The following is a 27,981-nucleotide window of genomic DNA, read 5'->3' as shown; positions in this document are numbered from 1 at the left end:
AACTCATTTGCTTGCTTATTAGTTTGCTTTCAGGGATACTAAAACTGCTAATTATCATACTATTACTATTACTACTACTACTACTACTGCTACTATTACTACTACTACTACTACTACTACTTCTACAACTATCACCAGCACTGTCAGTCTGTCACCACCGGAACACGAATTTAACCACTTATTTCTTAACAATTCATTATACTTATTCGCTTATTCTGGTATATTAAAGCTGTAACTACTACTACTACTACTACTATTTACTACTACTACTACTACTGCTACTACTTCTACTTCGTCCGCAGCCCCGCGACGTCTATTCCCTGGCCGCCATGTTGGGTGCAGACCGCGATCCCTTCTCCAACCGCATCCGCCGCGCCGTGATGTGAGTGCCCTCGCCCGCCGCCACCACCCCTGCGAGGTCCCTGCCGGTCTACGTGAAGGTCTAAGGTCTGAACTTCTCCCTGGCCACACTGCACACACAGGGGGGGAAGGTCTTCTGTGTTCCACGCCGCTCGGGTCAACGTAATGCATTGATATTAATGGTTGTATACTCGTTCGTCTTCAAACAGTCTTCCTATACATAACAGCTTTCGATGCTTGCTTGCTTTCTCTCTTCTACTCTCGTCTGTTTGTCTCATTTTTCCTCCTTTCACTGGTGGTTTGAGAACATGAAAAACGGGAGAGGTACTACACACACACACACACACACACACACACCACATACACACACACACACACACGGAGATTAAACACCACGCCACACTGAATTCCACATCGATCACTTATGGTATAGTTGTTGCATGTGTGTGTAACATGTTTAACAAGGGCGTATACTATATATAACTCCCTTTAGGTGTAACACTATAGTTATGGATGTACATGTATGGTACTGTATATGTACTTGGAGTATTATATTAATGTACCTCGTCAATGGTTCCTCAGCGCAGACCAAACACCTGCTCTTGTCTCTTGAAATGCTACCTATACTACTTCAACAGCCTCCTTTCTTCGTTTCCTTGATCTATACACACACGGCCATTTCAATATTCCTACTTAAAACGACTCATGCACTATTATCTTTGCTATTGTCTATCAAAAATTATCTCGCAGACCGAATTTCATCAACGATTTCAAACTAATAGAAGAGTCACAGGTACGTACTTATGTGTTCATGTCAGATGTAACGCGTAAGTATAATGGGTTATATTTGAAGCACTGCCAAACCGCACTCACTCAATCACGCAATCAGGAAAATAACTCTTCTTTGCAATCAGAAACCGTATGATAACCCGGGATTTCTCTTCTCTCTATACGCGTAAAAACGAATTGAAAGCATTGCCAATCCACTCACTCAATCAGCAAGCGGAAAATACTCCTCTTTGCAATCAGAAAACGTTTCAATATTCACGATTACGATTTCTCCTCTCTTACTATCTGTCACCTAAAGAACTCCTATGCATGTCACTTCGACCTCGTCAAAATCGCATTACTCGTGTCTTATTATACTCGGATAAATGTGATGTTTACTGTAAGGGGATGAGGAGCGTCTACCCACTAGCCTCCATCAGCCCCAACATCAATGGTTTAACAAGGGGCGGTGTGTAGGTAATTCGAGAGGCAAGGTTTTGGGATTGTGGGATCGGTTCGTATATGTGACAGACCCCAAAGACGCATACACAATCTCCACCTTGCTCACAACACACTCAAGTCACTTTTAAACGCTCTAAGTCGACGAATCCATCTCGGGGAACACTTTGCTTGAGCCGGCAGGACGAAATGACACATACGGCAGCCACTTGTAGTACCGCCGGCGACGAAGAATCACGTTTTTACACTCCTATGAGGCTGTTAAGGCTTCCTAATTCGTAATGAAACACTCACCTGCTCACCCTCCTCGTCAGTACAATCCTTAAGACTCACCTCACTGGCCTTATGTGTCCTCTAAGCGTCGTCCGCCTCAGGGTCTTGTGCACACGTCCACCCGCGGGGCTGCACCACCACCACCACCACCAACAACAACAACAAACATGACTGCTGGCTTCCCTCGGACTCACATCGGCTCTCACTTTTCAAATACACCTCAATTGCTCTCTAACTTACCTCTGAGTCCACTTACCCATACACAATGAGTCTTATTTAATCGGCTAGACATTTTTTCTCATTACGAATCAAGAGTTGTGATATTAGAGCAAGAAATCATGGTACTTCAATGAAATTAAAACTGCCTCGTTGAATGGTTGATTGCCTTTACGACTCAACGACTTCTAACTATCCAATCAATAGCCTCAGTGTAGTCAAGCCGTTCGGGTGAGTCTCGCGTCAGGTGTAGCCTATTATTATACCATCTCAGCTTAGTCTCTTGTGGCCAGGGAGAAATTCTGACATGTAAGACGAAACTATATTAATGTGCGCCTGCAAGGCGCCTGTCGATGTTATGTCCACCTGCTATAATGTTCATGTTGGCTCCCCGATACATGACGAGAGGGAGGGAGGGAGGGAGGGAGAGGAGAGCCAAGGACAGAAGGAGGGAGGGAAGGAGGTGCGAGGATGCAGGGAGAGGGAGGTGCGCGGTTCTGGTAACACTTTCTTCCCACTTTCTTCTCGCCTTTTCTCGCATATGTCGGGGAGCCGCCCTTCACTCGTGTACGTAACATCTGTGCGTAGCCTTAGCTGAATACTGAGCTAGTCCTGTGTTGTCCGTGTGCCCTGTTTTCCTGGCCCAGAGAGAGAGAGAGAGAGAGAGAGAGAGCACTTAGCTGAGAGGAAAGAAAACGAAGTCAATTACTGAGGACTGGAAGGGTTATCAGTAGGATGAAGTCACAATACATACCTGCAAATGCATGTCTCATAAGCGGAAAAAAATTAATACTAGCATGTAATGTGTATTATCCCGTAAACACCGCGACGAACGCCTTTCCCTTCCCTCTCTCACACACATACGTACACACATTGATACACATATGCCAGCTTTAATCAATCAGGTTATAACGAAAATTATTACTGATAGTGGCTAACTGCAGCGTCTTTCTCAGAATATTGGAATATGAAAGTATTATAAAATATATTCTTCTGAAATCGGATATAGATGTATTTATTTTAGTTGTGGTGTAAAGCATATATAAAATAAACCTAACTAGATTTTTTGTGGTTGTTGCAAGTCTTCTATCCTGTGCCCGTGACGCGAACTCCATAACACAGGTGACAGCATGGACAGACTTCGGAAAGGTGGGTTCCAAACATGTCGAAGAGTAAAATCGATGTGAGAAATGTGTTAACAAAGATGAATGATGCTATAAATAACGTGTGTATTAAAACTAAGCACTGATACGCCTCCTGAAGAACAACATAATGCCCTGCTAACACACACACACACACACACACACACACACACACACACACACACAAATGTCCTTACGAAAATAGGTGTTCGCTCGTGTGTCCCGTACCGCGTCCACTTTCCTTGCTCTTAAAATCGAAATTGATCTCATTCTCATCTCCGGTCCCCCGCACACTGCTTCCTCCTTGCCCTTGACCTCTGTTCGAGTCCTGTCCACCACCCTTGTCGCCGCCTGGTTCTCCGTCCTCACCAGCCGCCCTCCTCAGTGACTTGTAGAGCCAGCAGTAGTCTGAAGGAGGAAGAGAGTATGTTAGAAGGATGATGCAATGGAATCTTTATTATAAATGGCTGTATAGACTGAAGGAGATAGAGGGAAAGAGAGAGTGAGGAGGAGGAGAAGAAGAAGAAGAAGAAGAAGAAAAAGAGGAGAAAAAAAGAAGAAAAAGAGGAAAAATAAAAAGAAGAAGTAGAAGAAGAAGAAGAAGAAGAAGAAGAAGGGAATGTTATTAAAAGGGTGATACCATTAGATTAGATTAGATTAGTAACGGCACTAAATTAGATTATACAGGATTATATTAGATCAGATAACGTTACATTAGATGGATATATAGACTGAGAGGGATAACGAGAAAGAGATAAGGAGAAGGAGAACAAGAACGAGAACAAGGTGAGTATATGAGTAAAGTAAATTAGCAAACAAATAAACAAACAAAAGCAAAAAAAGAAAATAAACGAAAATAATGAAAACAACAACAAAAGCAACATCCATACAACACAACACACCCTTAAAACAAAACAATAACAAAAACAATAATAATAAAAACAACAAAACAACAAGAAAACAAATAAAAAACTAACAAGCAAAACTAATTATAACAAAAAAATAACAATAAACAAAAAAGGTACTAAAAACACGCAATATTAGACCTATATATAAACACTCATCCACTCACCCACCAAACCCTAAACACAAGACCAAGACCAGGATCCCAGTATACTCACACGTCACCTCCATCACGAAGCCCCGCGGAGCCCCGGACACGAAGGCGGAGTCGTCGAAGGGGCGCGGCGCGGTGGCCCTGAAGCGGATGGTTGTGTTCCGCTCCTGCGACGTGTGCCAGGAGTCAATCCCCGACACCTTCTCCCTGTTGTTCACCAAGGGCCCGCAGTACCTGAAGAAGGGAGGGAGCGTTAGATACAGATAGTTAGATATAGATAGATAGATAAAGACAGATAGATAGATAGATAGGTAGATAAAGGTGAGGGGAAGAGGGAGATGAATAAGTAAAGACGCAGAGATATGATAGAAAATAAGGAAATAAGAAGGAAAATGAGGAAAGGCAGAACGGGAGAAATCATAAGAAAGAAAGAAAAGAAGAAAAGAAGGAAAATAAAAGAAAGAAAGAAAGAAAGGAAAGAAAGAAAGAAGGAAAGGAAGGAAGGGAGGAAGGAGGGAGGGAAGAAAGGGACACTAAAAGAGAATAAAGAAAATAAGGAAATAACAAAAGGAGGAAGAAAATAAGAAAAGGAAAAAAAGAAGGAAAAAAACTCAAACTCAAGCATTATAAAAGAAAAAAAGGTTAACACTCATTAACACACACACGCACACAATAACAAAACAGGGACAAAAATAGACAAACACAAACATCCCTTACACCAGTACACCAAACAGGCCATAGTGGGACCCAAAAGGAATGGAGAAGAGACCTTAAACCTAATCGCCATTCACCTGGTGGAGTGGCTGTTAGGCTGCACGAACTCGAGGTAGTCACGGAGGCACCTGGGAGTCTGAGCCACTTCGCCCTCCACCACCTGGTACAGCAGCAGCCCCACCTCGCACTCCGGACCCACCTGGGGAGAAAAAAAGTGAGAGTAAGTTAATATTAAGTACATCTGGGGACATTGGCTTTACATTTTATACGCTATACGTTCTATTAGTTTTGCGTAATAGTTTTTACTCATTTAAATTACAGAAAACACTCCTCTTTCTAGCTCTGTTCCTTCTTTCTCTCCTTCTCATCTTCCTTTTATCAATACCGCTTTTTTTTTATTCTCCTCCTCTTCTTCTTTTCTTCTCCCCTTCCTCCCCTAATTTTTATCGTCCTCCTCCTCATCTTCTCTCCTCTTTCGCCTCCTCTTCTTATCCTTTTTCTCCTTCCCTTCCTTCTTTAATTTTTATCCTCCTCCTTCTCTTCTTCCTCCTCCACTCTTATACTCTCCCTCACCCCCATTCGTCCTCCACTTTTTATCCTCCTCCTCTTCATTCTCCTTGTCTTCTTCACCTCTTCTTTACACCTCCTCCTCACTTATTCTTTTTCTCCTCCCCTTCTTCCTTCTCTTTTTATCCTCCTTCCCCTCCTGAGTTCTCACCTTGAGGTTCCAGACACAATCCACCTCGTCAGGGTAGCGTCCGTCCTCCCAGCCCGGCGTGGAGATGTTCTGCTTGAGGGTGAAGCCTTGCGTGGGCGTGTGGGAGGCGGGCGGGGAAGGCATCACCATATCCCCCCCACAGGACGCCCCCGCTCCCGCCTCCTCCTCCTCCGCAGTTGAGCCTCCATCTGGAAGTTCTGAATCCCCATCTGTAGGTTCCGATGTCACACTTGTGGGTTCTGATTCTTCTGTTGTAGGCTCTGGTGCTAAGCTTGTGGTACTACTTGTTGATCCTTCTGTGGGTGTTGATGCTGTACTTGTTGGTTCTGTTGGTTCACTTGTAGAAATTGATGAGCTAGGTGTAGTAATCGTTGTTCCACTTGTTGTAATCGATGAATCACTTGTAATTGATGTTCCACTTGTAGTAATTGATGTTCCACTTGTAGTAATCGATGTTCCACTTGTAGTAATCGATGTTTCACTTGTCGTTTCTGTTGTTCCACTTGTAGCTTCGAATGGTCCACTTGTAGTACTTGATTCTCCACTTGTAGTCTCCAGCGGGCCACTTGTAGGTTCCGATACTTCATTATTGGTTTCTGATACTCCATTTGATCCTCCTGATGTTATTTCTGATCCCGCGGTTGCACTTGCAGGCTCCGATTCTACGTTTGTGGGTTCAGGCTTTTCATTTATAGTCTCCGGTTCTTCGTTTGTAAGTTCTGATACCACGTTCGGAATTGTAGATCCATCAGTTAATCCTCCATCCGACTCTGCATCGATAGGTCCTAATCCTCCACCTTCAGTTTCCAATTCTCCACCGGGCGCTTCACTTTCAGCTTCTAGTCCCCCAGTAAAGCTTCCATCTGTGGGGTCTGATCCTATTGTAGTGGAGTCTGATTCTTCATTCACAGGCTCTGATTCTTCTACCACGGGATCCGGTACTTGGCGGGGCTCCAGATCTCTATGAAAAAAAAGAGGACAAAGTAGTAGTAGTAGTAGTAGTAGTAGTAGTAGTGAAAGTAATAAGAGGTTCCGTAAATATATTCTCCATTCAGACATATCTTAGACATTCCAACCATACTCTCTCTCTCTCTCTCTCTCTCTCTCTCTCTCTCTCTCTCTCTCTCTCTCTCTCTCTCTCTCTCTCTCTCTCTCTCTCTCTCTCTCTCTCTCTCTCTCTCTCCTTCACACCCACCCAACCAACCTACAATTTCCTTTCCTTCTACACACACGAGCGCCCAGTCCTCGCGACCTTGCCCTTTCCCATCAGTATTCTATCGGCAGACCTCGTTCCCTCCTTCCCTCTCCCTTTCCGCGTCCTTGTCCATTTACACAACTATGCCGTCCATTTCCATCAGCTGTCCCTTCGATCCTAGTAAAACCCGCTGCAGCCTTGTTCCTCTTGTTTTTCTTTTGCTTAATTCTCTCGTCGCCTCTCACCACACCCGCCGCATAGCCTTCCATGGGTCGTATTCTTTCAACATTTCAGCGCCCAAGCACAGACATTTGACAAGACTATTATACTAGGAGTTGTGGTGGGCGTTTACATGGGTAGTTTTATGACGAACCCTCTGTACCGTGAACCTAAGAAAACACACATGAGAACGCATTTAACATCTCTTTTGGCCTTTAGAACTAGTGTATGTTAGAGCCAGAAGCGTTTAAGAGCACCGACCCTTGTCCTTCACGCTCCCCTGTCTCCTCTCTCGCCGCCACTCACCTCCTCACGACGCGGTTGGAGTCAAGGGGAATGTGGCTGAGGGACCCGAGTGTGGCCGCGGGGTTGAGGACGGCCCACAGTCTGCTTGGAGAGGGGGCTGTCCGGCCGTACTTCCTCTCCTTGTTCAGCCGCAGCATCATCTGGTAAAAGGTTCCTTGGGGCAGAGAAAGAAGAACATATGAAGAAATAGAGACGACGTTGGGAAGAGGAGAAAGGTCAAGGAGAGGAGAGATGAATGGAAAAAAAGGAATAAAGACAAAATATCAATAGAGTATATCGTTTTGTTTACTTTCTCCTCTTATACACTTGTTTTTTTTTCTTATTTATGTTATCAGTGGAGGAGAAAGAATAGAAAGTAATGGAGACGGTGTGGAAAGAGGAGGAAGGGTCAAGGAGAGGAGAGATGAATGGAAAAAAAGGAATAGAGACAAAATATTAAAACTACCTCTTTTTGTTTACTTTCTCCTCTTCTACATTTGTTTCTTTCTCTTATTTATATTATCAGTGGAAGAGAAAGAACAGAAAGTATTGAAGACGGTGTGGAAAGAGCAGGAAGGTTAAATGAGAGAAGGAATGAATAGGAAAAAAAATGGAGCCAAAATATCAATACAGAAAAATGTTTAATTCTTATTCTTATTCAAAACAGGAAGAAAAAATACCCTAGAAAAATCAAATGATGTATAAAACTGAATAATTGTCAAAAGGAAAATCGATGGACATTCCTTTCTTATTCTAACAAGTTCCCTGAGTGATTTCTTTCCACTGCTATTCGTACTAACTGGAGAAGTGCGTCCAAACTGTCAAACATCCCTTAGACATGCAATGAACCCTTGAGAAACTAAAAATTGATGAACATTCTATTCTTCACCAAACAGATTTTACAGTATTTTCTTTCCTTCATGTGCGTACTAACTGGGAAGGTGCGTACGAACTGGCGAACACACTTAGACCTGCAGCCCCTCACCTGGGTATCCCCCGAAGGCGCAGCAGTACCCCAGCACCTGCAGCAGCCCGAACGCCGCCGCCCACGTTGCCCGGCCCCTCATGCTGCCTCGGATTTTCTTCTCCCGCTGTTCCTTTGCTGTCTCCTCCGCTGCTCCGTCACTGTTTAGTCTCCTTCCTCGACACTGATGCTCCTTGGTTGTTCCTGTGGATTGTGTGCGAATGATTAGATAAGTAACTGATCAAATGCCGGATAAACTTACAAACAAACTAAATAACTGATTGATAACTGGCCAACTAACTAACAAACTATCTGATTAACCCACTTACTAGCTAACCATCTTGCTAACTAATGAACTGACTAGGTAATCAACAAACTAAGTAACTAGCCTATTAACTAAATCAGGTATCAGGTATCAGGACACCTCTCCTCCCGAAATTGACCCCTCTTTTGGCTACCTCTTTGGATTCTTTTTAGGAGCACCGAGTAGCGGGCTTTTTTATATTATTGTTTCCTTTTTTTGTGCCCCTGAGCTGTCTCCTTTGTTATAAAAATAAATAAATAAATAAATAAATAAATAGAGATGTCTTTTTATTTCAGATGCACTCGACAAAGTTTAGACAATGAAAATTTCCCAGAGTATGCAATTTCGTGAGCTTAGAGTTTTCACGATAAAGACAAAGAGGGGTTAACGGTGTTTCGCTTATCCGCTTTTCTGGTCCCCGAGGTGAGGCAGCGGAGTAAAGCACTTAACGTGACGCCCTCGGGTAATGTTGTGAGCCACGCCCCAGTGACGGGATGGGAATAATTTCTCTCACTTGCTCCCGTCACCCCCGTCCCCCACCTCCCCGGCTCAGACGCCCACGGTTCAGCCAGTGAGCTACGGTACTTACAAGGTACAGTAACTTTGGGAGCTGTTAGCGACCGTGACATTGTACAGAACGTGATGGTATTTGTGTACATCGCGGCGACGCAGTTATTACCAAGAAGTGGGTGAAGGATATTTTAACTGATACTTGCCTTAGCGTTCACGTCTTACTGGGACTGTCAGGCTTTGGTGTATGACAACTTTTATTTCTTTTGGCTCCTCCTTTCGTAAATAAGGGCTGATCAGGGCTTTGTTATAGATAATTTGAGAAAAGTGTGTTACGTTGAATGGTATTAATAATTGTTACGTCTCATACTATCAAGGCTTTGCTAGGGCGGTCAGGCTTTGGTATATGATAACTTTTGATTTCTCCTTTCGTGAACAAACAAAAAAAAATACTCAGCCTTTCGTAATAGATCAATAGAGAAAAGCGTGTGAGTTAGGCTGTATTGTATTAATTGTTACGTGTCATAGCGATGAGGTGTTGCTGGGACGGTCAGGGTATGATATATATGATAACTTCTGCTTCCTCCTTTCGTAAATAAAAGCTGCTCAGTGTTTCGGTAGAGATGAGACAAAAGAAGTGCGTGTGTTATGTTGAATGGTATTGTTACGTATAAAAAGGCGTTGCTTGGACGGTTAGGCTTCGATATATAACACTTTCTGCTTCCTCCTTTCGTAAATAAAAGCTGCTCGGCGTTATGGTAGAGATGAGACAAAAGAAGCGTTGTGTGTTACGTCGCATGGTATTGTTACGTTTTAAAAGGGCGTTGCTGGGACGGTTATAGGCTTCGATATATAACACTTTCTGCTTTCTCCTTTCGCAAATAAAAGCTGCTCGGCGTTATGGTAGAGAAGATACCAAAGAAGCGTTGTGTGTTACGTCGTTGGGTTCTAGGAATGTTGTGAGGGAAAGAACGTGTGTAAGACCACTTCACGCGGAGATTTATTTCCTTGAGGTGGCTTTTCCCTTCCCCCTCTTCCCTCCCTTCCTCCTCTTCCTGAATGACCCCTTCCCCTCCTCCCCCCGGCCGTCTCGTCTCGTTCCGCTTCCTCCGACAGTTGTACGGTTACTGGCGGAGGGTGAAAACGAAATGGTGATGATATGTTTTCCTTTCCTCCTGTGTTTTTTATGGTTGTTACAGGAAGTTGGGTTCGTAATTATTATTTATTCTTATTCTTATTCATATTTTTATTGTTGGTGATGGTGGTGGTGGCGGTGATCGTGGTGTTGTTTGCATGTAAAATCTCGACTTTGGTACAGTTTTTCATTCTTCGTGTTGGTTACTGCGCTGGCATAGACTTGTGTACCCGATTCAATCTTCTCCAATATGCTATAAATAACAAAATAAATAAATAAATAAATAAACAAATAAACAAAACATTCCGGTGGTGACTGTAGCATAGAGCATAAATAAATTCCCACAGATTTTGAGGTTATGTATACTCTGAATGGCATCTATGAGTAAAAAATAAATATAAACCATTCCGGGGGTGACTGCAGCATAGAGCAAAACTAAATTCCCACAGTTTTTAAGTTTTTTGAATAATCTGAAATAAAAAAAAATAAAAAATAAAAATCGGGGTTACTGGTGCATATAACATAACTAAATTTCCCACAGTTTTTTTTTTTTGAATATCTGAGCATATCAATGAATAAAAATAAAAAATAAACCGGGATAACTAAATTCCCACAGTTTTTAAGTTTTTTGAATAATCTGAAGAGCATCAATGAATAAAAAATAAAAAAATAAACATTCCGGGGGTTACTGCAGCATATAACATAACTAAATTCCCACAGTTTTTAAGGTTTTTGTATAATCTGAAGAGCATCTATGAGTTGAAAAACGACAAAAAACAAAAACAAAAACATTCCGGTTGTGATTGCAGCACAGAGCATACATAAATAAATTCCCACAGTGTTTTTGAGGTTTTGCATACTCTGAAAAACACCCCCATCGACTTCTAATTAAGGCCAGAGATCATAAGTATTGTCAGCGTCACTCAAACACAGGGACTGGCCCGCCACGGAGAATGCGGAATATCTGGGAACAAACGTAGCATGCACAAGTATTATTAGCTCCTGCACGCACACCTCTGAGAGACAAGCTATTTTAAGACACGGAAGGTTTTGAGCCACCCACACCTTTATTACCAAGAATGATGAAAATGTATAGATGTAAATGGATCTGACTCACATGGTAGCTCAGGTATATCAATTTTTTGCTCATTCTCTCGTTATTTATCTTTATCTATGTCTGTCTATCTTTCTAACAGTTACAGGGAACGTTTTAAAGACATTCGCATCTTTATCATTCCTGTAGATATGTTTGTGGACCCTAAAAGAACGAAAACCCGGAGTATTCCTCGATGCAAATGTGTACCTTGTGCCAGTATCTATCTATCTAGTTATCTAACTGTCTATCCATCTACCTATATCTAACAATTACAAGAGACGTATTAAAGACATTCTCATATTAATCATTGCTCTGTATTTGTTTGCAGACTTCAAAAGAACGAAAAACCGGAGTATACCTCGATGCAAATGTGAACCTTCTGTTTGTGTATACCGCCTCAAGCATGCTCACGGGCTCCCGGTGGCTCAGGCAGCTTCTAATAACACGTTCCGTCCTGCGCCTCGGCTTGTTCCGCTTCGCTCGGCTCGCTGCCTGGCTGGGACTCGGGCGGTCTGCTGGACATGCTTCAGTTCGGCTCGCGGTCCCGTTACCGTGGGAACGAACGTGGACAAAGACTTCAGCGGGAGCCATGAATAAGTTGTGAGCTGTTTGTCATTCCCACGCCCACTGGAGACATTTTTTTCTTCATTTATCTTCTTCGATGTTTGGAATATGACCCTGATATGAATTTATGGCTTTATTGTTATTAGTTACGTGATGATGATGTTGAAGATGATGTAAGAGAAACAGACAAAGGAAATAGTAAAGGCATAGTCATGGGCATATGTTATAGCTGCACGTTGCCTCAGTGATCATCTCCGACACAATAACAGCGACAACGACTACAGCGGCATATAGCACTTTCATAAATAAAAAAATATCGACAACTACAGTGCTAAAGAATTACTGACACACTCCCCGACAATATCAGAGGCATTCTTCAACACATGACAGGTTTTTTCACGCTTTGATCTCCCATTCAGCCTCTCGAGAATAGTTTCCACGCCTCCGCTAACTCACTGCCACTCGCGTTTATACAGGAAGGCTACAACAGAGTAAACCATTTTTTCTTCCTCCTTCTCCTCCTGCTTCTTTTCCTTCTGTTCTATTTCCTCATCCTCTTGCTTCATCTTTTTCTGATTTTTTATTTTATGCTGATCGTGCAATGTTTAGAGAAGGCAAAGAAAATATCGGAACATGAGTAATACAATTGTCAAACGTTGTGATCAAATTCTTCACGTTCACCGAGTAAATTTGACGAAGGATCACGGATTTTTTTGCTTTATTCTTACCGTAACGGAGGAAGCCGATCATTTTCTTTAGGAGGAGGAGGAGGAGGAGGAGGAAAGAGAGCAGATAGCGAGAGATGAAAAAGAGGATGTTTGGAGGAAAATTAAAACCAGAGCTAAAACAAAGCAATACCTCTCAATACCTCTCAATACTCAAAACCAAAGCTAAAACAATGCAATACCTCTCAATACCTCTCAATACTCAAAACCAAAGCTAAAACAAAGCAATACCTCTCAATACTCAAAACCAAAGCTAAACAATGCAATACCTCTCAATACCTCTCAATACTCAACACCAAAGCTAAACAATGCAATACCTCTCAATACCTCTCAATACTCAACACCAAAGCTAAACAATGCAATACCTCTCAATACCTCTCAATACTCAAAACCAAAGCTAAACAATGCAATACCTCTCAATACCTCTCAATACTCAACACCAAAGCTAAAACAATGCAATACCTCTCAATACTCAAAACCAAAGCTAAAACAATGCAATACCTCTCAATACCTCCCTCGGAAAGAAGCAGAAGGAGAAAGGAGTCGAACCAAGGAACAGTTACCGAACAGCGGGTCGTGTTATGGCGCCGTCCGCTGTGCCACAAGCGTACAGGACACGTAGGACACGCGCCCCGTATCCGCCAGGTGTTGTACATACTCGGGTAGACACGCACGTCCGTCAGTCTGTACGTCCGCCCCGCCACCGCCACGGACATACACATACAAACATACGCACATCCGATTACTGTCTCTTTCCGCTTTTCTTCAATTTTTTTGCTTGTTTGTGTTCTTCTTGTTCTTTATTTTTGTTATTCTTGTTCTAGTTTTCATTCTTGTTCTTGTTTGTCACACACTAATAAAAATAGATAATAAAATAAATAATAAAATAAAGAGAAGATCGCGCCACTGTAAACACTTCCCTGCGTCATGACGGGCTGGGGCCGAATACCATCCAGGCCCCTCAAGCAAGCCTACCGGCGCAATAGGCGGAGAAAAAAAAAAAAAAAAATAATGATAAAAAATATATATAATGAAACAAATAAATCCGAGTAGCTTTCTTTTTTTTTTGTTTATTTGTTTGTTTATGCTCTTCCTCACGTTCTTCTATTTTTTTTTATTGTTGTTCAAGTTTTCCTTTTTGTTCGTGTTGGCTACAGACACGTACGCCCGCAAACACAGTCCTTTTTTTTCCTTATTTTTGCTTGTTCATTTTCTTCCTCTCGTTCTTGTTTTCTTTGTTTAGTCTTGTTTTAGGTTTAGTGTTCTTTTTTTATTTAAGTTGTTCTTGTATATAATTTATTTTTTTTCCTTCTACTACGTTTTCTTCTCTTTTTTCTACTTTGTCATTTTTTTCTGCTTTTTTTCTTCTATTTCATTTTTCTTTATTTTCTTCTTCTTCTTCTTCTTCTTCTTCTTCTTCTTCTTATTATTATTATTATTATTATTATTACTGATATTATTTCCCTTTTTTCTTCTTCTTATTATTATTTTACTATTTTCTTCTTATATTTCCTCTTTTTCTTCCTTTCCTTACTCTTCTTCTTCTTCCTCTTCATCTCCTTCTTCTTCTTCTTTTTCTTCTTCCTCTTCATCTCCTTCTTTTTCTTCTTCCTCCTCCTCTTCTTCTTCTTCTTCTTCTTCATCTTCTTTCTTCCTCTTCTTCTTCTTCTTCTTCCTGTGGCCTATCACCATGCAGCGCGCCTCGTCTCGTCTTGGTAAACATGAGGCAACACGCAGCACGCGGAAGATGTATAATGGAGTGAGTGAGTCAGCGCCTTGTGTATAGCTACGTATGGGTAACTAGGGAAATTCTCTCTCTCTCTCTCTCTCTCTCTCTCTCTCTCTCTCTCTCGAAATAAGGAAAATTCACCAGCGACAGCATGAACACGTGACTACTGAGAGAGAGAGAGAGAGAGAGAGAGAGAGAGAGAGAGGAACTATCATGTTAATACTAGTTATATATACAATTATTCATTTGTTTTTTTATGTAATGCAACCTTAATATGGATCCACTATTATTACTACTGCTACTACTACAACAACAATAACAACCAAACAAACACACAAACAACAATAACAATACTTTCTGACGCAATACAGACAGACAATTAGCTCATTACGAACACTTATATCATTGTTCACCTAATATTCAAGTTCATCCGTTTCCGAAAGTTTGACGCAAGACTCTCGAACACACTGGAAGCCTTACTGAGACCGGTTTCAACACTGAGAAAGTTAAGAGAATGGAGGAAAAAAAAAGGAAGGTAAGTGAAGGAACGTAAAGAATGTATATAAGAGAATGGAAGATGAAGGAAGAGAAGTACAGAGAATATAAGGGTAAGGAATTAAAGATGAAGAATGGTAAGTAAAGGTTAGGAAAATGAGAAGAAAAGGGAAGAGAACATGTGAAGAAAGGAAGAAGCGAGAAGAAAGGAAAGCCCGTATAAGAGAAAGGAAGATGAAGGGAGGGAAGTAATGAGAATATAAGAGAAGGAAGAAGGAAGAAAAATGAGAGAAGGAAAGGGAACATCAGAGAAAGGAGGAAGTGGGAGGAAAGTTAAGTAAAGAATGTATAAGAGAAAGGAAGATGAAGGAAGGGAAGTAAAGAGAATAGAAGAGAAACAAAGATGAAGGAAGGAAAGTGAAAGAAGGAAAATGAGAGGAGTGGAAAGAGGGACGGAGGGGGAGCGCGAGCGAGCGGGAGCAGAGGGAGGCGTGTCAGCAATGTGGTGCAACGACGATAAGATAGAGTACGTACGTCCCCCCAACTCACGCACTAAAAAATATCCTTGTTGCACCATCTGACAGTAACGGCTCCATTCCATCACTAACCCACAAACTAACTAAACTATCTCACCTTTTCCCGTTTCTATAGACTTATGGATACATGTTAAAGGTAGTGAGGTAGTGAAATAAAGGAAGGGAGCGAGGTGAGTAAGTCCTGCTGATTCATTCTCTCGGCATCTGGCATTGACGCGCGTGTGGTGACGTAGGAGGACAGGTTTGTGGATATATACCAGCTCGGCCGCGGTCACCAGCAGAAGCACCCAAGGCAGAGAAAGGGGAACATGGAACTGTCTCCTCTCTGGTAAGTAGCTTTGTATTTATGTGTCAGCTGTTTCGATTTAACTAACTGCGAGACTTGCATTTTCGTCTTGTTAGGAAATCTAACTTTTTTGGTAGCTAACTTTGTCTTAATGTGTCAAGTGATTCGATTTGATAAACTACGACTTTTATTTTTGTCTTGTAGGGAAATCTAACTTCTTTGGTCTATTCTGTGGTAGCTAAGTTTGTCTAATGTGTAAGTGATTCGATTTGATAAACTACGACTTATATTTTTGTCTTGTAGGGAAATTTAACTTTGGTCTATTCTGTGGTAGCTAACTTCGTTTTAACGTGTCAACCGAATCTATTTAACTACCCCGAGACTTGCAATGTTTGTCGTAGGAAAATATAACTTATCGGTCCTCTGTGGTGGCTAACTTTGTCTTAATTTTCAACCGATTCGATTTAACTAACCACAAGACGTGCATTTTTTTTCATTATGTAAGAAAATGTATTTGTTTAACATGACCTATTCGATTTAACGAGCTATAAGTCATATTTTGGTCCTGCAGAAAAAAAAATTAGCTTGATATTTTTTTGTGTCTTCTAAAGTGTCTGTTTGTTTGCTTGCAGTCACTGACGGGTGAGAGGATGATAAGGGTTATATTCTCTATTATCTTAAGCATATCGTTGCCCAAGTACACATTTGATAAGGGTTTCATAGGAGTTTCGGGCACTTCCAGGGGTGGTTTGATGACCCTGGTGGCAGTCTGTCCATCCTTCTGCATCATTAACTTAAAAAAAAGCTCACTAGAACCCGATTGATCTCCTGTTCGACCTTTTGAAACAGCTGATGTGAGAGGCGGAAGCGTCTGAGCGAACCGACCATACATTTTAGTCTCGTAGAACAATATACCTTTGATTTGACCAATTCGATTTCATGATCTACAAGATATACATTGTTGTCCCGTAGGAAAATTTAACCTTGCTATTTTGTTTGTCTTCAGAAGCGTCTATTTGTAAGCTTGCATTCATTGACGGGTGACGGGATAATACATGTCTTTTTTTCTCTTTCTCAAACAGTTGGGTGCTGCCTGCCGCGGTGGTGCTGGGGCGAGAGAGCGGCGGGATTGATCTGTCCTGCCCCCAGTGACAGATCGTTGATCCCTCACCGGGGGCAGGACCCATTCTCCTCTTACCCACCCAGGACGGACTAACCCCTTACGACGCATGGCGAGGCTCTGACACGCCCACTGCTGGAAGTCCCTGTAGCGGGCCCTGCGTCCGCATCAATGATCGAAGGCAATGTGTTTCCTTTCTGCAAGCTGGTCTGTCAAGCTCTTCACAACCACCAGGAAAAAAAGGAAAAAAAAAAAGACTGGTGGTGCGGAGTCTTGCAGCCAGTCACGTCTCCGACACTGAAGATCGCTGTTGTCTGGTGACGGTAAAAGGAGAGGCAAAGAGAGATTTTTAATGAGTCTCTCTCTCTCTCTCTCTCTTTCTCGCTCTCGTTCTCTCTCTCGCTGTTGCTTTCGTTTGTCGTCCAGCAGAGGGCGTGTGCTTCCTAACGAATTAAGGACACGCCCCTGACACCCTCGACTTGGGTCATATTCTTAAACATTTCCACTCCTAAGCGCACATACTTGACAAGGCTTTTATAGGAGTGGTTGTCATTTCCAGTAGTAGTTTGCCCATTCTTCAGTACCGTGAACCTGAAAAAAAAAACGTACAAGGACCCGACTGATCTCGCATTTGGCCTTTGAAAAGAGTTGGTGTGAAGGATGGAAGCGTCATGACAACACCGACCCTTGCCTATGTGCTGAAGAGAACCATCCACTCCGTCTTCTTCTGGCACCCTCAGACACTCACTCTTACCCCTACGCTGAGTCCATTCCCCATTCATCTTTTTATTAATCATGACGCCTTTGATTGCTCTAAAGCGTTTCTTCATTACGAGTTCTCTTGATCCTCTAAATATTTCCCCCCATCAAAGCTGCATACCAAAAACTGTGATATGTACTGTGCAACTCGAGTTTGTCTCCATTGTATGTATTAAAAACGTTACACTATGTCGTAGCGATTATATGTCTGTTCTGGCATTTTGTACATTCATGGCCAGTATTGCTACTCATTGCTACAGGAAGCTCCACTGTTGCATCATTATATAGTCTCAATGAGTCATAGTGAACTATTTTACATGACAATAAAAACGGGTTTGTTCTACTTGTGGTTTTCTTTGTAACACTGATCGGAATTTTTTTTTTATCCTGTAGAATCAGCGGAGGTTTATTTGTAGGAGATTCTAATTACAAGATGCATGCAGGAAATAAAAACCGTTAAGCTATTTCCTCACGCGACTTGCATATTCCTGTAAGGGTGAGACGAAGGGTGAGGGAATGACGAAGTGCCAGCTGTCTTCCCACCCTCGGTAATCTCGCTTCTCTTCGTGTTTTTCTTCCTCTCTGGTTCTTTTCAATATCTTCCCTTCCTCACCTTCTATCCTCTCTCTTCATCTTTCTCCTCTTCTCTTGTTCTCTTCGTCTTTCTCTTCCTTTTTAGTTCTTTTCAGATATATCTCCTTCTCCTTCTGTCCTTTCTTCATATTTCTCTCCTTCCTTTGTTCTCTTCGTCTTTCTCTTCCTCTCTGGTTCTTTTGAGATATCTTTAAATTCCTCACTTTCTTCCTTCTCTTCATCTTTCTCTTCTTCCTTTGATTTCTTTCTATCGCTTTCCCTGTTGTTCTTTTCACCCATCTTCCCTTCCTCACCTTCCCTCTCTTTACCTCTTCTTTCTTCCCTTGTTTTCCTCACCTTTCTTTTCCTCCCTTCTTTGCTCTTTTCTCCCTCTTTCCTCTCTCAACTTCTGACCTCTCTGCACCTCTCTCTCTTCTTCCCCATTCTTCACCTTTCTCTCCCTCCCTTCCCTGTTCTTTTCACTTATCTTCCTTTCCTCACCTTACACCCTTCCTCTTTCCCCTCCACGTAATGAGACAGCGAGTGAGGGAAGGGCGTGACAGAAAGAAGAAATGAGAAGCAGGAAGGATGGCAGGAGGAGGAGGAGGGAGGAGGTATATAGTCCAATCCGAGAGACTGCTGACATGAGGAGAAAGAATCAGAGGAGGCAGAAAAAGGGAAATGAAGACGAAATGAGGCATCGAAAAAAAAAAACCTGGAACGAAGATGAGCTACGAAGAAGAGAAAGAAGGAGGAAGAGGAGGAGGTGAGGCAGAAAGGATTGAGGGATGGAAGGATGAAGGGAGGGTAAGAGAGAGAGAGAGGATCCTAGAACAGAGAGAACTTTATGTCAACAGATATTATAATTAGGAAAAGATGAACCGAAGCAGGGAAAAGGAAAAGATGGAAGTAAAGCAAGGAGGAGAGAGGGAACGGAGAGGAATCCGGAAATATGAGATAACAAAAAGAACAGCCTGAAATAAAAGCGATAAGATAAAAGAATAGAGGAACAAGGGTGAGTCCTGAAAAGTGATAAACGGGAAATTAAAGTAATGTAAAGAGAATATAAGGGAAAGGAAGGAGAGTGAGGGAGGGGAAGGAAAGAGAATGAAAAAGAAAGGAAGGTGAAGGAAAGGAAGGACGGAAAGGAAATAAAAGGAGAGTGAGGGAGGGGAAGGAAAGAGAATGAGAAAGAAAGGAAGGTGAAGGAAAGGAAGGACGGAAAGGAAATAAAAGAATAAAAGAGAAAGAAAGTTGAAGGAAGGGGATGCAGGGAAGGAAAGTAGAATATATGAGAAAGTAAGGAAAATAAAGAGGAGGGAAAGTGAATGAAGGAAAATAAGAGAAGGAAAGGAAAGAGAATGTACGAGAAACGAAAGTAAAAGAAGGAAAGCAAAGATGACAGTAATATAAACGGAAGGAAGGGAGGTAGGAAGGAAGGCAAAGAAAGGGAGGTGAAGCGAATTGTTTGGTTGGTCACGGCGCGTTGTGGTGGGTGTGGTGACCTCCGGAAGGTGACCTGGGGGGAGGGGAGGGGGGAAGGGAAAGGAGGAGGGAGGTCATAAGCTGTGAAGGTGAAGGTCACGTGACGCCGTTATTACGAACACCGTCTCGTCTTTGGTGCGTTTTTAAGTGCGTGAGAGAGAGAGAGAGAGAGAGAGAGAGAGAGAGAGAGAGAGAGAGAGAGAGAGAGAGAGAGAGAGTTATTATCTTCAAAATCACCCAAACATTCCCGCCGCAAAAGACTCGCAGAGGACGGAAAAGAGGATAAACGCGAGATGACGAGAGATAGATAGATAGATAGACAGATAGATAGACAGACACAGGCAGACAGACAGACAGACAGACGGATAGAAAAAAAGACAGTGTAATTATCACCACTCACCATCCCAATAGACCCTCGGCACAGACTGAGAAAAAGGAAAGAAAATGACACCAAGATGACGAAGAAGAGAAAAATAGATGGATAGATAATAACAGAGATAGATAGATAGAGAGAGAGAGAGTGTGTGTGTGTGTGTGTGTGTGTGTGTGTGTGTGTGTGTCATCGTCATCAGTCACCCCCACAAACAGACCTTCAGGCGTCCTCAAGGTGCAACGTAACGCAATTCTCACACGACGTACGTAATCCAGGTACGACTTTGTGTGACGCAGTGAGTTTTAAAAGACGTTCCTTCGTGCGTTCGTTCCCTGACTTTCGTATCACCTTCAGCTAAATGACATGTAGTAATTTCTTCGTGTAGAGAGTAAGAATTATTAAACCTTTCCTCCTTCTCCTCCTCCTCCTCCTCCTACTACTACTACTACTACTACTACTACCACTACCAGGAAAGAAGAAAGTATGGAAAGAAAAATCAAAGAGAGGAAGAAATTAAGGAGAAGGAGGAAGGAAGGAAGGAAGGAAGGAAGGAAGGAAGGAGAGACTCAGAAGAAATCCATTACTACCACCGTCAAGAAAACAATAATGATGATGATGGCAATAATAATAATAACAATAATAATGATAATAATAATGAAGGGAGGAGTCTGGAGGATGAAGGGGTTCGAAGGGGGCAACGTTCGAGGGGTTGCCAACCTCTCGACCACCGCCTCATAAATGTTTACCGATACTGTCAGTCGCTTCTCCTTCCTTCCTTCCTTCAAAAGCGTTCCTGAGCGCCCACACATCCCTGTCTGTCTGCCTCGGCGGTGTTATTTATCTCCTTCCTCCTCTCCCACTACACCCATCTCATCCTCCTCCATCACCACCACCACCATCACCGCCACCGCCACCTCCACCATCTGTCCATTCATCGTACTCACTTCGCTGCCTCTACACGTTCCATTAATAAGACTAGACGATGCAGCATCACCACTACCATCACCATCATCATCGTCATCATCATCTGTCATCTTCATCATGGCTAAACGTGTGAATTTGAAATGAAGGAGGTTATGCTTTTATTGATACTACTACTACTACTACTACTACTACTACTACTACTACTACTGGAAAGGAGAGAAAGGAAAGGAAAAGAAAGAGAAGGTGGAAGAAACGAATCAAGGAAGGAAGGAAGGAAGGAAGGGAGGAAGGAAGCAAGTAAGGAAAGAAGGAAGGGAGGGAAGAAGGAAGGACTACTACTACTACTACTACTACTACTACTACTACTACTACTACTACGCTATGAAAAAGTACCGTAAACGAATAAATATCACCAACGCACCGTATCACCACCTTAACGTCTTCAACACCACAACACCAACACCATAGTTACGTTGCATTCATCACCACCAGCGTACCGTGAATACAACACCACCACCATCACGTCACCACCACCGCTCAGTATACTCATCACATCCGCGGTACAGCGTCTTGGCATCTTAATTCACTCAACGCACGGCAGGATACAACATACCACATCACCGTAACACACACACACACACACACACACACACACACACACACACACTCGGCAGCTGCACCACCACACACCCTCGCCAGCGCACCACAGCTCACGTCACCCCCAGCACACCACACCACCACAGCACCGTGACTTTACAGCATGCACCATAACACAATTTATCTTCGTCCAACCATAACGCACCACTTCACTATACGACTCGCTTTACCATGAACACTGCCATAACATCCTCTTTAACAAATCAGATCGCGCCATAACACTATAAGGGGCTCTTTAACGCCATAAAACTCACTATGCTACACGACACCATAACCTGAGAACAACTGTGACTACTTATTATTCCAAAAACAGCACCATAACAGCCCTTTTAGAACGCCATAACGAGCCGTAACACCATGATAGGTTCCTAACGCCATAACACTCACCATACAGTACGACACCATAACTAGGGAGCCAACACTACTTATACAGCCAAAAACAACACCACAGCCGCCTTCTTAAGACACCACAACGAGACAGAACACCATAATAGGTTCCTGATGCCATAGCACTCACCATACAACACGACACCATAACCAGGGAGCTAACACTTCTCACTATACCCCAAACAGCACCATAACAGCCTCCCTTAACACAACAGAAAGCGCCATAACACCATATACGGCTCTTTAACGCACCATACAACACCATACTAGATGACACCATAATCAGGGAACCACCGCTACTCATCATTCCTGAAACGGCACCACAACAGCCTTTTAAAATACCATAACGAGCCATAACACCATAATAGGTTACTAAATGACACCATAACGAGGAAATCATCACTACTCATTATACCGAAAACAGCACCATAACATCCTTCTTACCACACTATAATACACCATAAACACCATAAACGATTCTTAACGCCACAATAGTCACCATAAAACACACAATTATAATCATCATCACAACAGCATCACATACGGTTCATATCATCACCATAACCCCCGTCACTATACTCCAAGCATCACCATTATCACCACATTCTCCCTCACCACATCCCCCACAACCCTCGCCACTAGTATGCGCCACCATCACCATCACCCTCATCACCACCACAACGCCACATTCTCACTCACCACAACACCACAACACGCACATTTAAAACCAGGAAGCAACCTAAACATTCTGGGCCACCGCTGACCACTCAAACTTCCTTCCTTCCTTCCTTCCTTTCCTCCTCACTTCCTTTCTTCCTTCCTTCCTTCCTTTTTTCCTTCCTTTTTTTCCTTCCTTCCTTCCTTTCTTCCTTCCTTCCTTCCTTACTATCTTCCTTCCCTCCTTCGTTTTCTTTTTTTTCTTCATTTTTTCGATCTATTTTTTTCTTTCGTCTTCCTTTCTGATAGACGTAGTAGTAGTAGTAGTAGCAGTAGTAGTAGTAGTAGTAGTAGTAGTAGTAGCAGTAGTAGTAGTAGTAGTAGTAGTGGTAGGAGGAGGAGGAGGAGAAAAGAAGAGGAAGTAAATAAAAAACTAAGAAAAAGGTAAAAAAAAAAAAAAGTCACGAAAAAGGTGTTGAAAGAAGGAAGAAGAAGAACAGGAACGAGATGAAGAATAACAATAACAAGAACAAGAGCAAGAACAAGTAGAACAACGAGAGCAAGAAGAAGAATAAAAAATAACAAGAACAAGAAAACCCAACGAGGTGTCATCACAAACCATAATGAACTTCCCATCAGCGTTACCATATTATCGTACACACCGCATTGCATTTTCTTAATTCCTGACCGAGATAACTAGAGCAAAAAACAAAGCAACATCAATAAATAAGAGTTTTAATGCTAACTTTAATTTTCCATCGTTATTTGTGTAGGTACGAGAGTTTGTGGCTTAAAAATTATGAATATAAGGTGGTGAGTACGATAATCTGACAACGATGCTTCCGACACAAACTGGAGGCGACATATTTTCGCACATTCCTTGAGGTGTGACTCGCGGTAATGACCCGTTCAAATACCTGAGTAACAGATAATCGTGTGTCGAGTTGGTCACGCCGCCTTGCCAGCCAGCCAGTCAGTCAGCCTCGTAGTGGAACGGTCCCCCGATTGGCCACGAAACCACAGAGCGAACTCCATTAATACCAAAACTTTTTCTTCTTCCCGGAACTGCTATAATTGTTGCCGTCATTACTAATTATTGTGGTTATTCCTGGGAGCTCTTCGTCATGAGGAAGTAATTAGGAGCACTTTTTCCATCTAGCTGTCTATCTGTCTGTTTGTCTGTCTATCTGTCTGTCTGTATCTATCTACCTACTTTAGATCAACTCATCAACCTCTCCGTAAATGTATGACTTCATCTGTATATATTTTTTTTCAAGTCCATGTGATTTGATGTAATTGGTTTATTATTGTTTCCACCTCAAGAAAATTGGGTTCCAGGTATTCAAATTGTCCTCACGTTTCATTTCACTACGCACTGCAGCCCCGAGCCGCATTCTTTAAAGAAAAATTATAGGTCTATTTAGCTTTCCAGGATCTATTTATACGTAAAAAAAAGTTAGTTTCCTTCGATTATTAATTCATACAAAACTTGCAGCAACGCACTGACATAGCAGCTTGCCAAACATGAAGTTATTTCACTGACAACACCGTAAAAGAGCTGTCATATCTATTTGCCCGAACCTCCACAGCGAACTGAAATCCCGTTAAAGAAAAAGGAAATGTTCTTATAATTTTCCTTTTTAGTATCTGGACATTACTTATAGTGAAAAACTACTAAAATGAGTACTTCAATAACTATTCCCAAATCACAGTGTTCAGAGCGGCTCCCAGACGGACAGACGCTCAGCCTTGAACTTGAGTCTACTCACCGAAGGATGCGTCTCGACCACGCCTGCTCCCGCTGCTGCCTCGTCCACGTAACACACAAGCCTTCCGGGCGTCCTGCGCAGGGGGTTATATGTGCGGCGGACGTGAGGTGCCGAACGGGTTATTTAGAATCTCCTTTCCTTTCCATTCTACTTCCTGGTGATTCACGTGCGAGCAGCGAGTTATGAATGGGCCGTTTTCTTACGCTTGGTTTCGTTGTGGCGTCCCCTCGTAGTGTGAGCGGCGGGGTTGGTTTTAGAGATTGATAAAGAATGCTTGGGCACCTGACGTCTTGCAAATGTTACGAGTGTACAGTTCGTTCTCTCATTACTTCCTCAACGACTGCGAATTAAGGGAACCGTAAAGTATGTAAACCCATTAGCATGAAAAGCAGACGAGGAAAATGAAGTTGTCGTGACTTTGAGGAACCTAAACGACTTTGTATGTCCTGTCTAGTTTTTTTTTTTTCCTCCGACATACCAAGAGGAGAACTACCACTTCCTCAAACCACCATTACCACCACCACCACCGCCACCACTACCTTACTCATCTTCAAACTCATTACATCTATCACCACTATCATCATCACCTTCACCACCACGGCATCACTATACTACCACTGCTTCTAAGACCTTGAACTACCACCACTACCACCACTAACAACACTAACAACCACACAGCAAACATCGATCATCACCACTTACAACTACTACCACACCATAACCACAAACTCCATCAACACATCAACACAACAACCACCATCTCCATCACCACCACCATAACTTACCACCCCATAGAAAAGAAAAACGAGGAGGGGGAGGGGGAGGAGAATAGGGGCGGAGAGTACGGAAGGGCTGTCTGTCTACTTGTCTGTGTACTACCTCCAAGGGTGTGAAGACGTGATGCCCCGTTTCCTCCGCTCTTCCTCACCTCACGCCGCCGACGAGAGGAAGTTGATACCGGGAAGAATTGTCACCGTTAGCCGCTTCCTGTGGGCTGCAGCGGCGGTGGTGGCGGGGCTGGTGGTGGTGGTGGTGAGGGCCGACACGATTCAAGGCTTCCTCTGATTAGCTTACTCCTGCGGCATCTTCAGGTGGGGGACTTCTGCTGCTGCTACAATAACTACTACTATTACAGCTATTACTACTCTATTGCTACGTACTACTGTTGTTTTTTATTATATTTTCTTCTGTTACTCATCTTCTGTCCCTCGCTCTTTCTCTCCACACACACACACACACACACACGACCCCCTTTGAGGACCCGAAATACAGTAATCTCAATAAAAACCGAAGATATTTAATACCTTTTTCTTTTTCTCTCTCTCTCCCGCACCGCCCGTTGGTTCGTCCGGTCACTCTATCTATACCTGCCACCGCGGAGGATGTTAGGTTGTCGAACACACACACACACAATAAAAAAAAACCATGGTGAAGTAAAATAAAATAAAATAGAATAAAACGGTTTCCTACGTCCATTCCAGACCGGTGGGTTTTTTTTTTTCGTTTTTCTTCTTTTTCTCTCTTTTTGGTTTTCATAGCGGCTTTCCTGTGTGTGTGTGTGTGTGTGTGTGTGTGTGTGTGTGCTAACGTAACCCACAAACTTTCAAAACAAAATATCACCTACACCAAAAACAGGTAAGGTACAGGTAAAGTTGGGGGCATACGCTTCAGATGCGCGTGGCCTTGGTGCTCATCTCCGTCACATTAGCAAAAAAAAAGACACCGTACAGATATTTATACACTCGAAGGATACCCTGAAGGAACATACACCTGAAAAATAAGACACTGGGACAATAAAAAACAAGAGAAAATACCTGAATAGCAGAATGAGTTAATGAGAGAAGACAAGAGAGATGAACCACTTTATTTCAATTAGCAAAGAAAGGGCACTTGGTATTATTATTACTAAGCTTCGAGTAGTATATACGGAAGAGCCTTGGTCAGTCTGGGTGATGCATGAGGGTCCGGCCGAGACACGATGGGAAGGTAAAAGAAAAAAAAAAGGAAGAAAAGAACCGTACTACACAACACTGCTCCAATAATGATGATAGTAATAATAATGACGGGGATGATAGTATTGGTAATGATGAGTCAATGAAATTAATGATGATAAAAAAGTGATGTCAGAATAATTATAAGAATGAAGACAATAATAATAATGATAATAAATGTTACGATCCTCTTTCTGGAATTCGAAACATAACTAATAAAGATGATAATGATAGCAGAAATAATAAAAAATAATGATAATAAAAAGACAATAATGAGAATAATAATAGCAATAAAAATAATAATAATAGTATGTGTCAATAGTATGTCACGAACCTCTTTTTTTTGGAACTCGAAGTATAACAATAATGATAATAATAATAGTAAAAATAATAATAATGATAATAAGAAAGATAATAATGAGAATAATAATACAATAAAGATAATAATAATAATAGTATATGTCAGTAGTATGTCACTAACCTCTTTTTTTGAAACTCAGAACATAACAAAAATAATAAAGATGATAATAATAGTAAAAATAATAATAATAATGATAAAAATAATAATATAGAAAATGTCAAAAAGGTAACATGAAAAAAATACGGAGCTGGAATGAATAAGGAAAAATAAACTGCATGAATGAATTTAAATATGCATGTCTGCAATTTAGAACTTGAAGCATAACGAATAATAATAATAATAATAATAATAATAATAATAATAATAATAATAATAATAATAATAATAATAATAATAATAATAATAATAATAATAATAATAATAATAATAATAATAAAAAAGTAATAAAGTAACGAGAACTAAAAAAAAAAGTACTATGAAAATAAAACCGAGTGACTGAATGAGAAAAAAACCTGTATGCATGAAGTTACGAAATGTATGTATGTATATATGAATCTATGTACGTATGCATGTATGTTACGTATATATGTAGCCCACTTGTCGGGGTGGTAAGGGGAGGGGGGGGGTAGGTAGCAGTACACAATAACAAAGCTAATGGTAAGAGACGGACGCCTATCCCAGGATCCCATTAGCATTTAAGTATTCCTTCATCAGCTGCTGCGCGGGGGCCCTGAAACGCCTATTATTAGCTAAAAACTCCTTGCAAAAATATATTACAAAACCCTAACCGTACTCTTTCTTTGAGGGTGATGATGATGATGGTGATGGTGATGATGATGATGGTGATGGTGGAGTAAACAGAAGGACTCCACCCGAAATTGACCTCTCGTTTGGCCACTCATCTAGGCCTATACTTTTTTTTTTATAGGAGCAGTGATTAGCGGGCTTTTTTTTCTTAGTTATTTTTTGCCCTTGAGCTGCTTTCTTTACCGAGAGAGAGAGAGAGAGAGAGAGAGAGAGAGAGAGAGAGAGAGAGAGAGAGAGAGAGAGAGAGAGAGAGAGAGAGAGAGAGAGAGAGAGAGAGAGAGAGAGATAGAGAGAGAGAGAGAGAGAGAGAGAGAGAGAGAGAGAGAGAGAGAGAGAGAGAGAGAGAGAGAGAGAGAGAGAGAGAGAGA

The 27,981-nt window shown here is 42.0% G+C and overlaps 2 protein-coding genes and 1 long non-coding RNA gene across 6 annotated transcripts in view; 2 read left to right on the top strand and 1 right to left on the bottom strand.

Annotated features, from left to right (window-relative positions):
- The window catches only part of LOC127008894 (uncharacterized), a 28,477-nt gene extending 25,334 nt beyond the window's left edge, over positions 1 to 3,143 (top strand). For all 3 annotated transcript variants that reach the window (XM_050881370.1, XM_050881371.1, XM_050881368.1), the window contains exon 9: positions 303 to 3,143. In XM_050881370.1, coding sequence (XP_050737327.1) covers positions 303 to 386 — 84 coding nt within the window. In that variant the 3' untranslated portion in view covers positions 387 to 3,143. The remainder of the gene's footprint in view (positions 1 to 302) is intronic.
- On the bottom strand, positions 551 to 24,892 carry LOC127008893 (mucin-21-like). Of its 2 annotated transcripts, none has more exons than XM_050881366.1 (7): positions 24,455 to 24,892; positions 8,392 to 8,574; positions 7,428 to 7,581; positions 5,708 to 6,668; positions 5,067 to 5,188; positions 4,340 to 4,509; positions 551 to 3,626 (listed from the first exon to the last, which is right to left on the bottom strand). In XM_050881366.1, exons 2-7 carry the CDS (start codon positions 8,471 to 8,473, stop codon positions 3,412 to 3,414), a joined length of 1,704 nt encoding a protein of 567 aa, XP_050737323.1. In that variant the 5' UTR covers positions 8,474 to 8,574; positions 24,455 to 24,892; the 3' UTR covers positions 551 to 3,411. The 2 variants fall into 2 exon arrangements, with proteins under 2 accessions (XP_050737323.1, XP_050737324.1); XM_050881367.1 differs by lacking the exon at positions 24,455 to 24,892 and adding an exon at positions 13,268 to 13,630.
- Positions 14,909 to 17,972, top strand: LOC127008896 (uncharacterized). The gene is made up of 2 exons (XR_007761413.1): positions 14,909 to 15,792; positions 16,833 to 17,972. It is a non-coding gene; the product is annotated as an uncharacterized LOC127008896 (long non-coding RNA).
- Positions 24,893 to 27,981: the final 3,089 nt, after the last annotated feature.

Source organism: Eriocheir sinensis, chromosome 39, assembly GCF_024679095.1.
Source record: "Eriocheir sinensis breed Jianghai 21 chromosome 39, ASM2467909v1, whole genome shotgun sequence".
In the NCBI taxonomy this organism is placed as follows: domain Eukaryota; kingdom Metazoa; phylum Arthropoda; class Malacostraca; order Decapoda; family Varunidae; genus Eriocheir; species Eriocheir sinensis.
The sequence above is the reverse complement of the archived record's forward strand: the minus strand, read 5'-3'. Positions and strand labels throughout refer to the sequence as shown.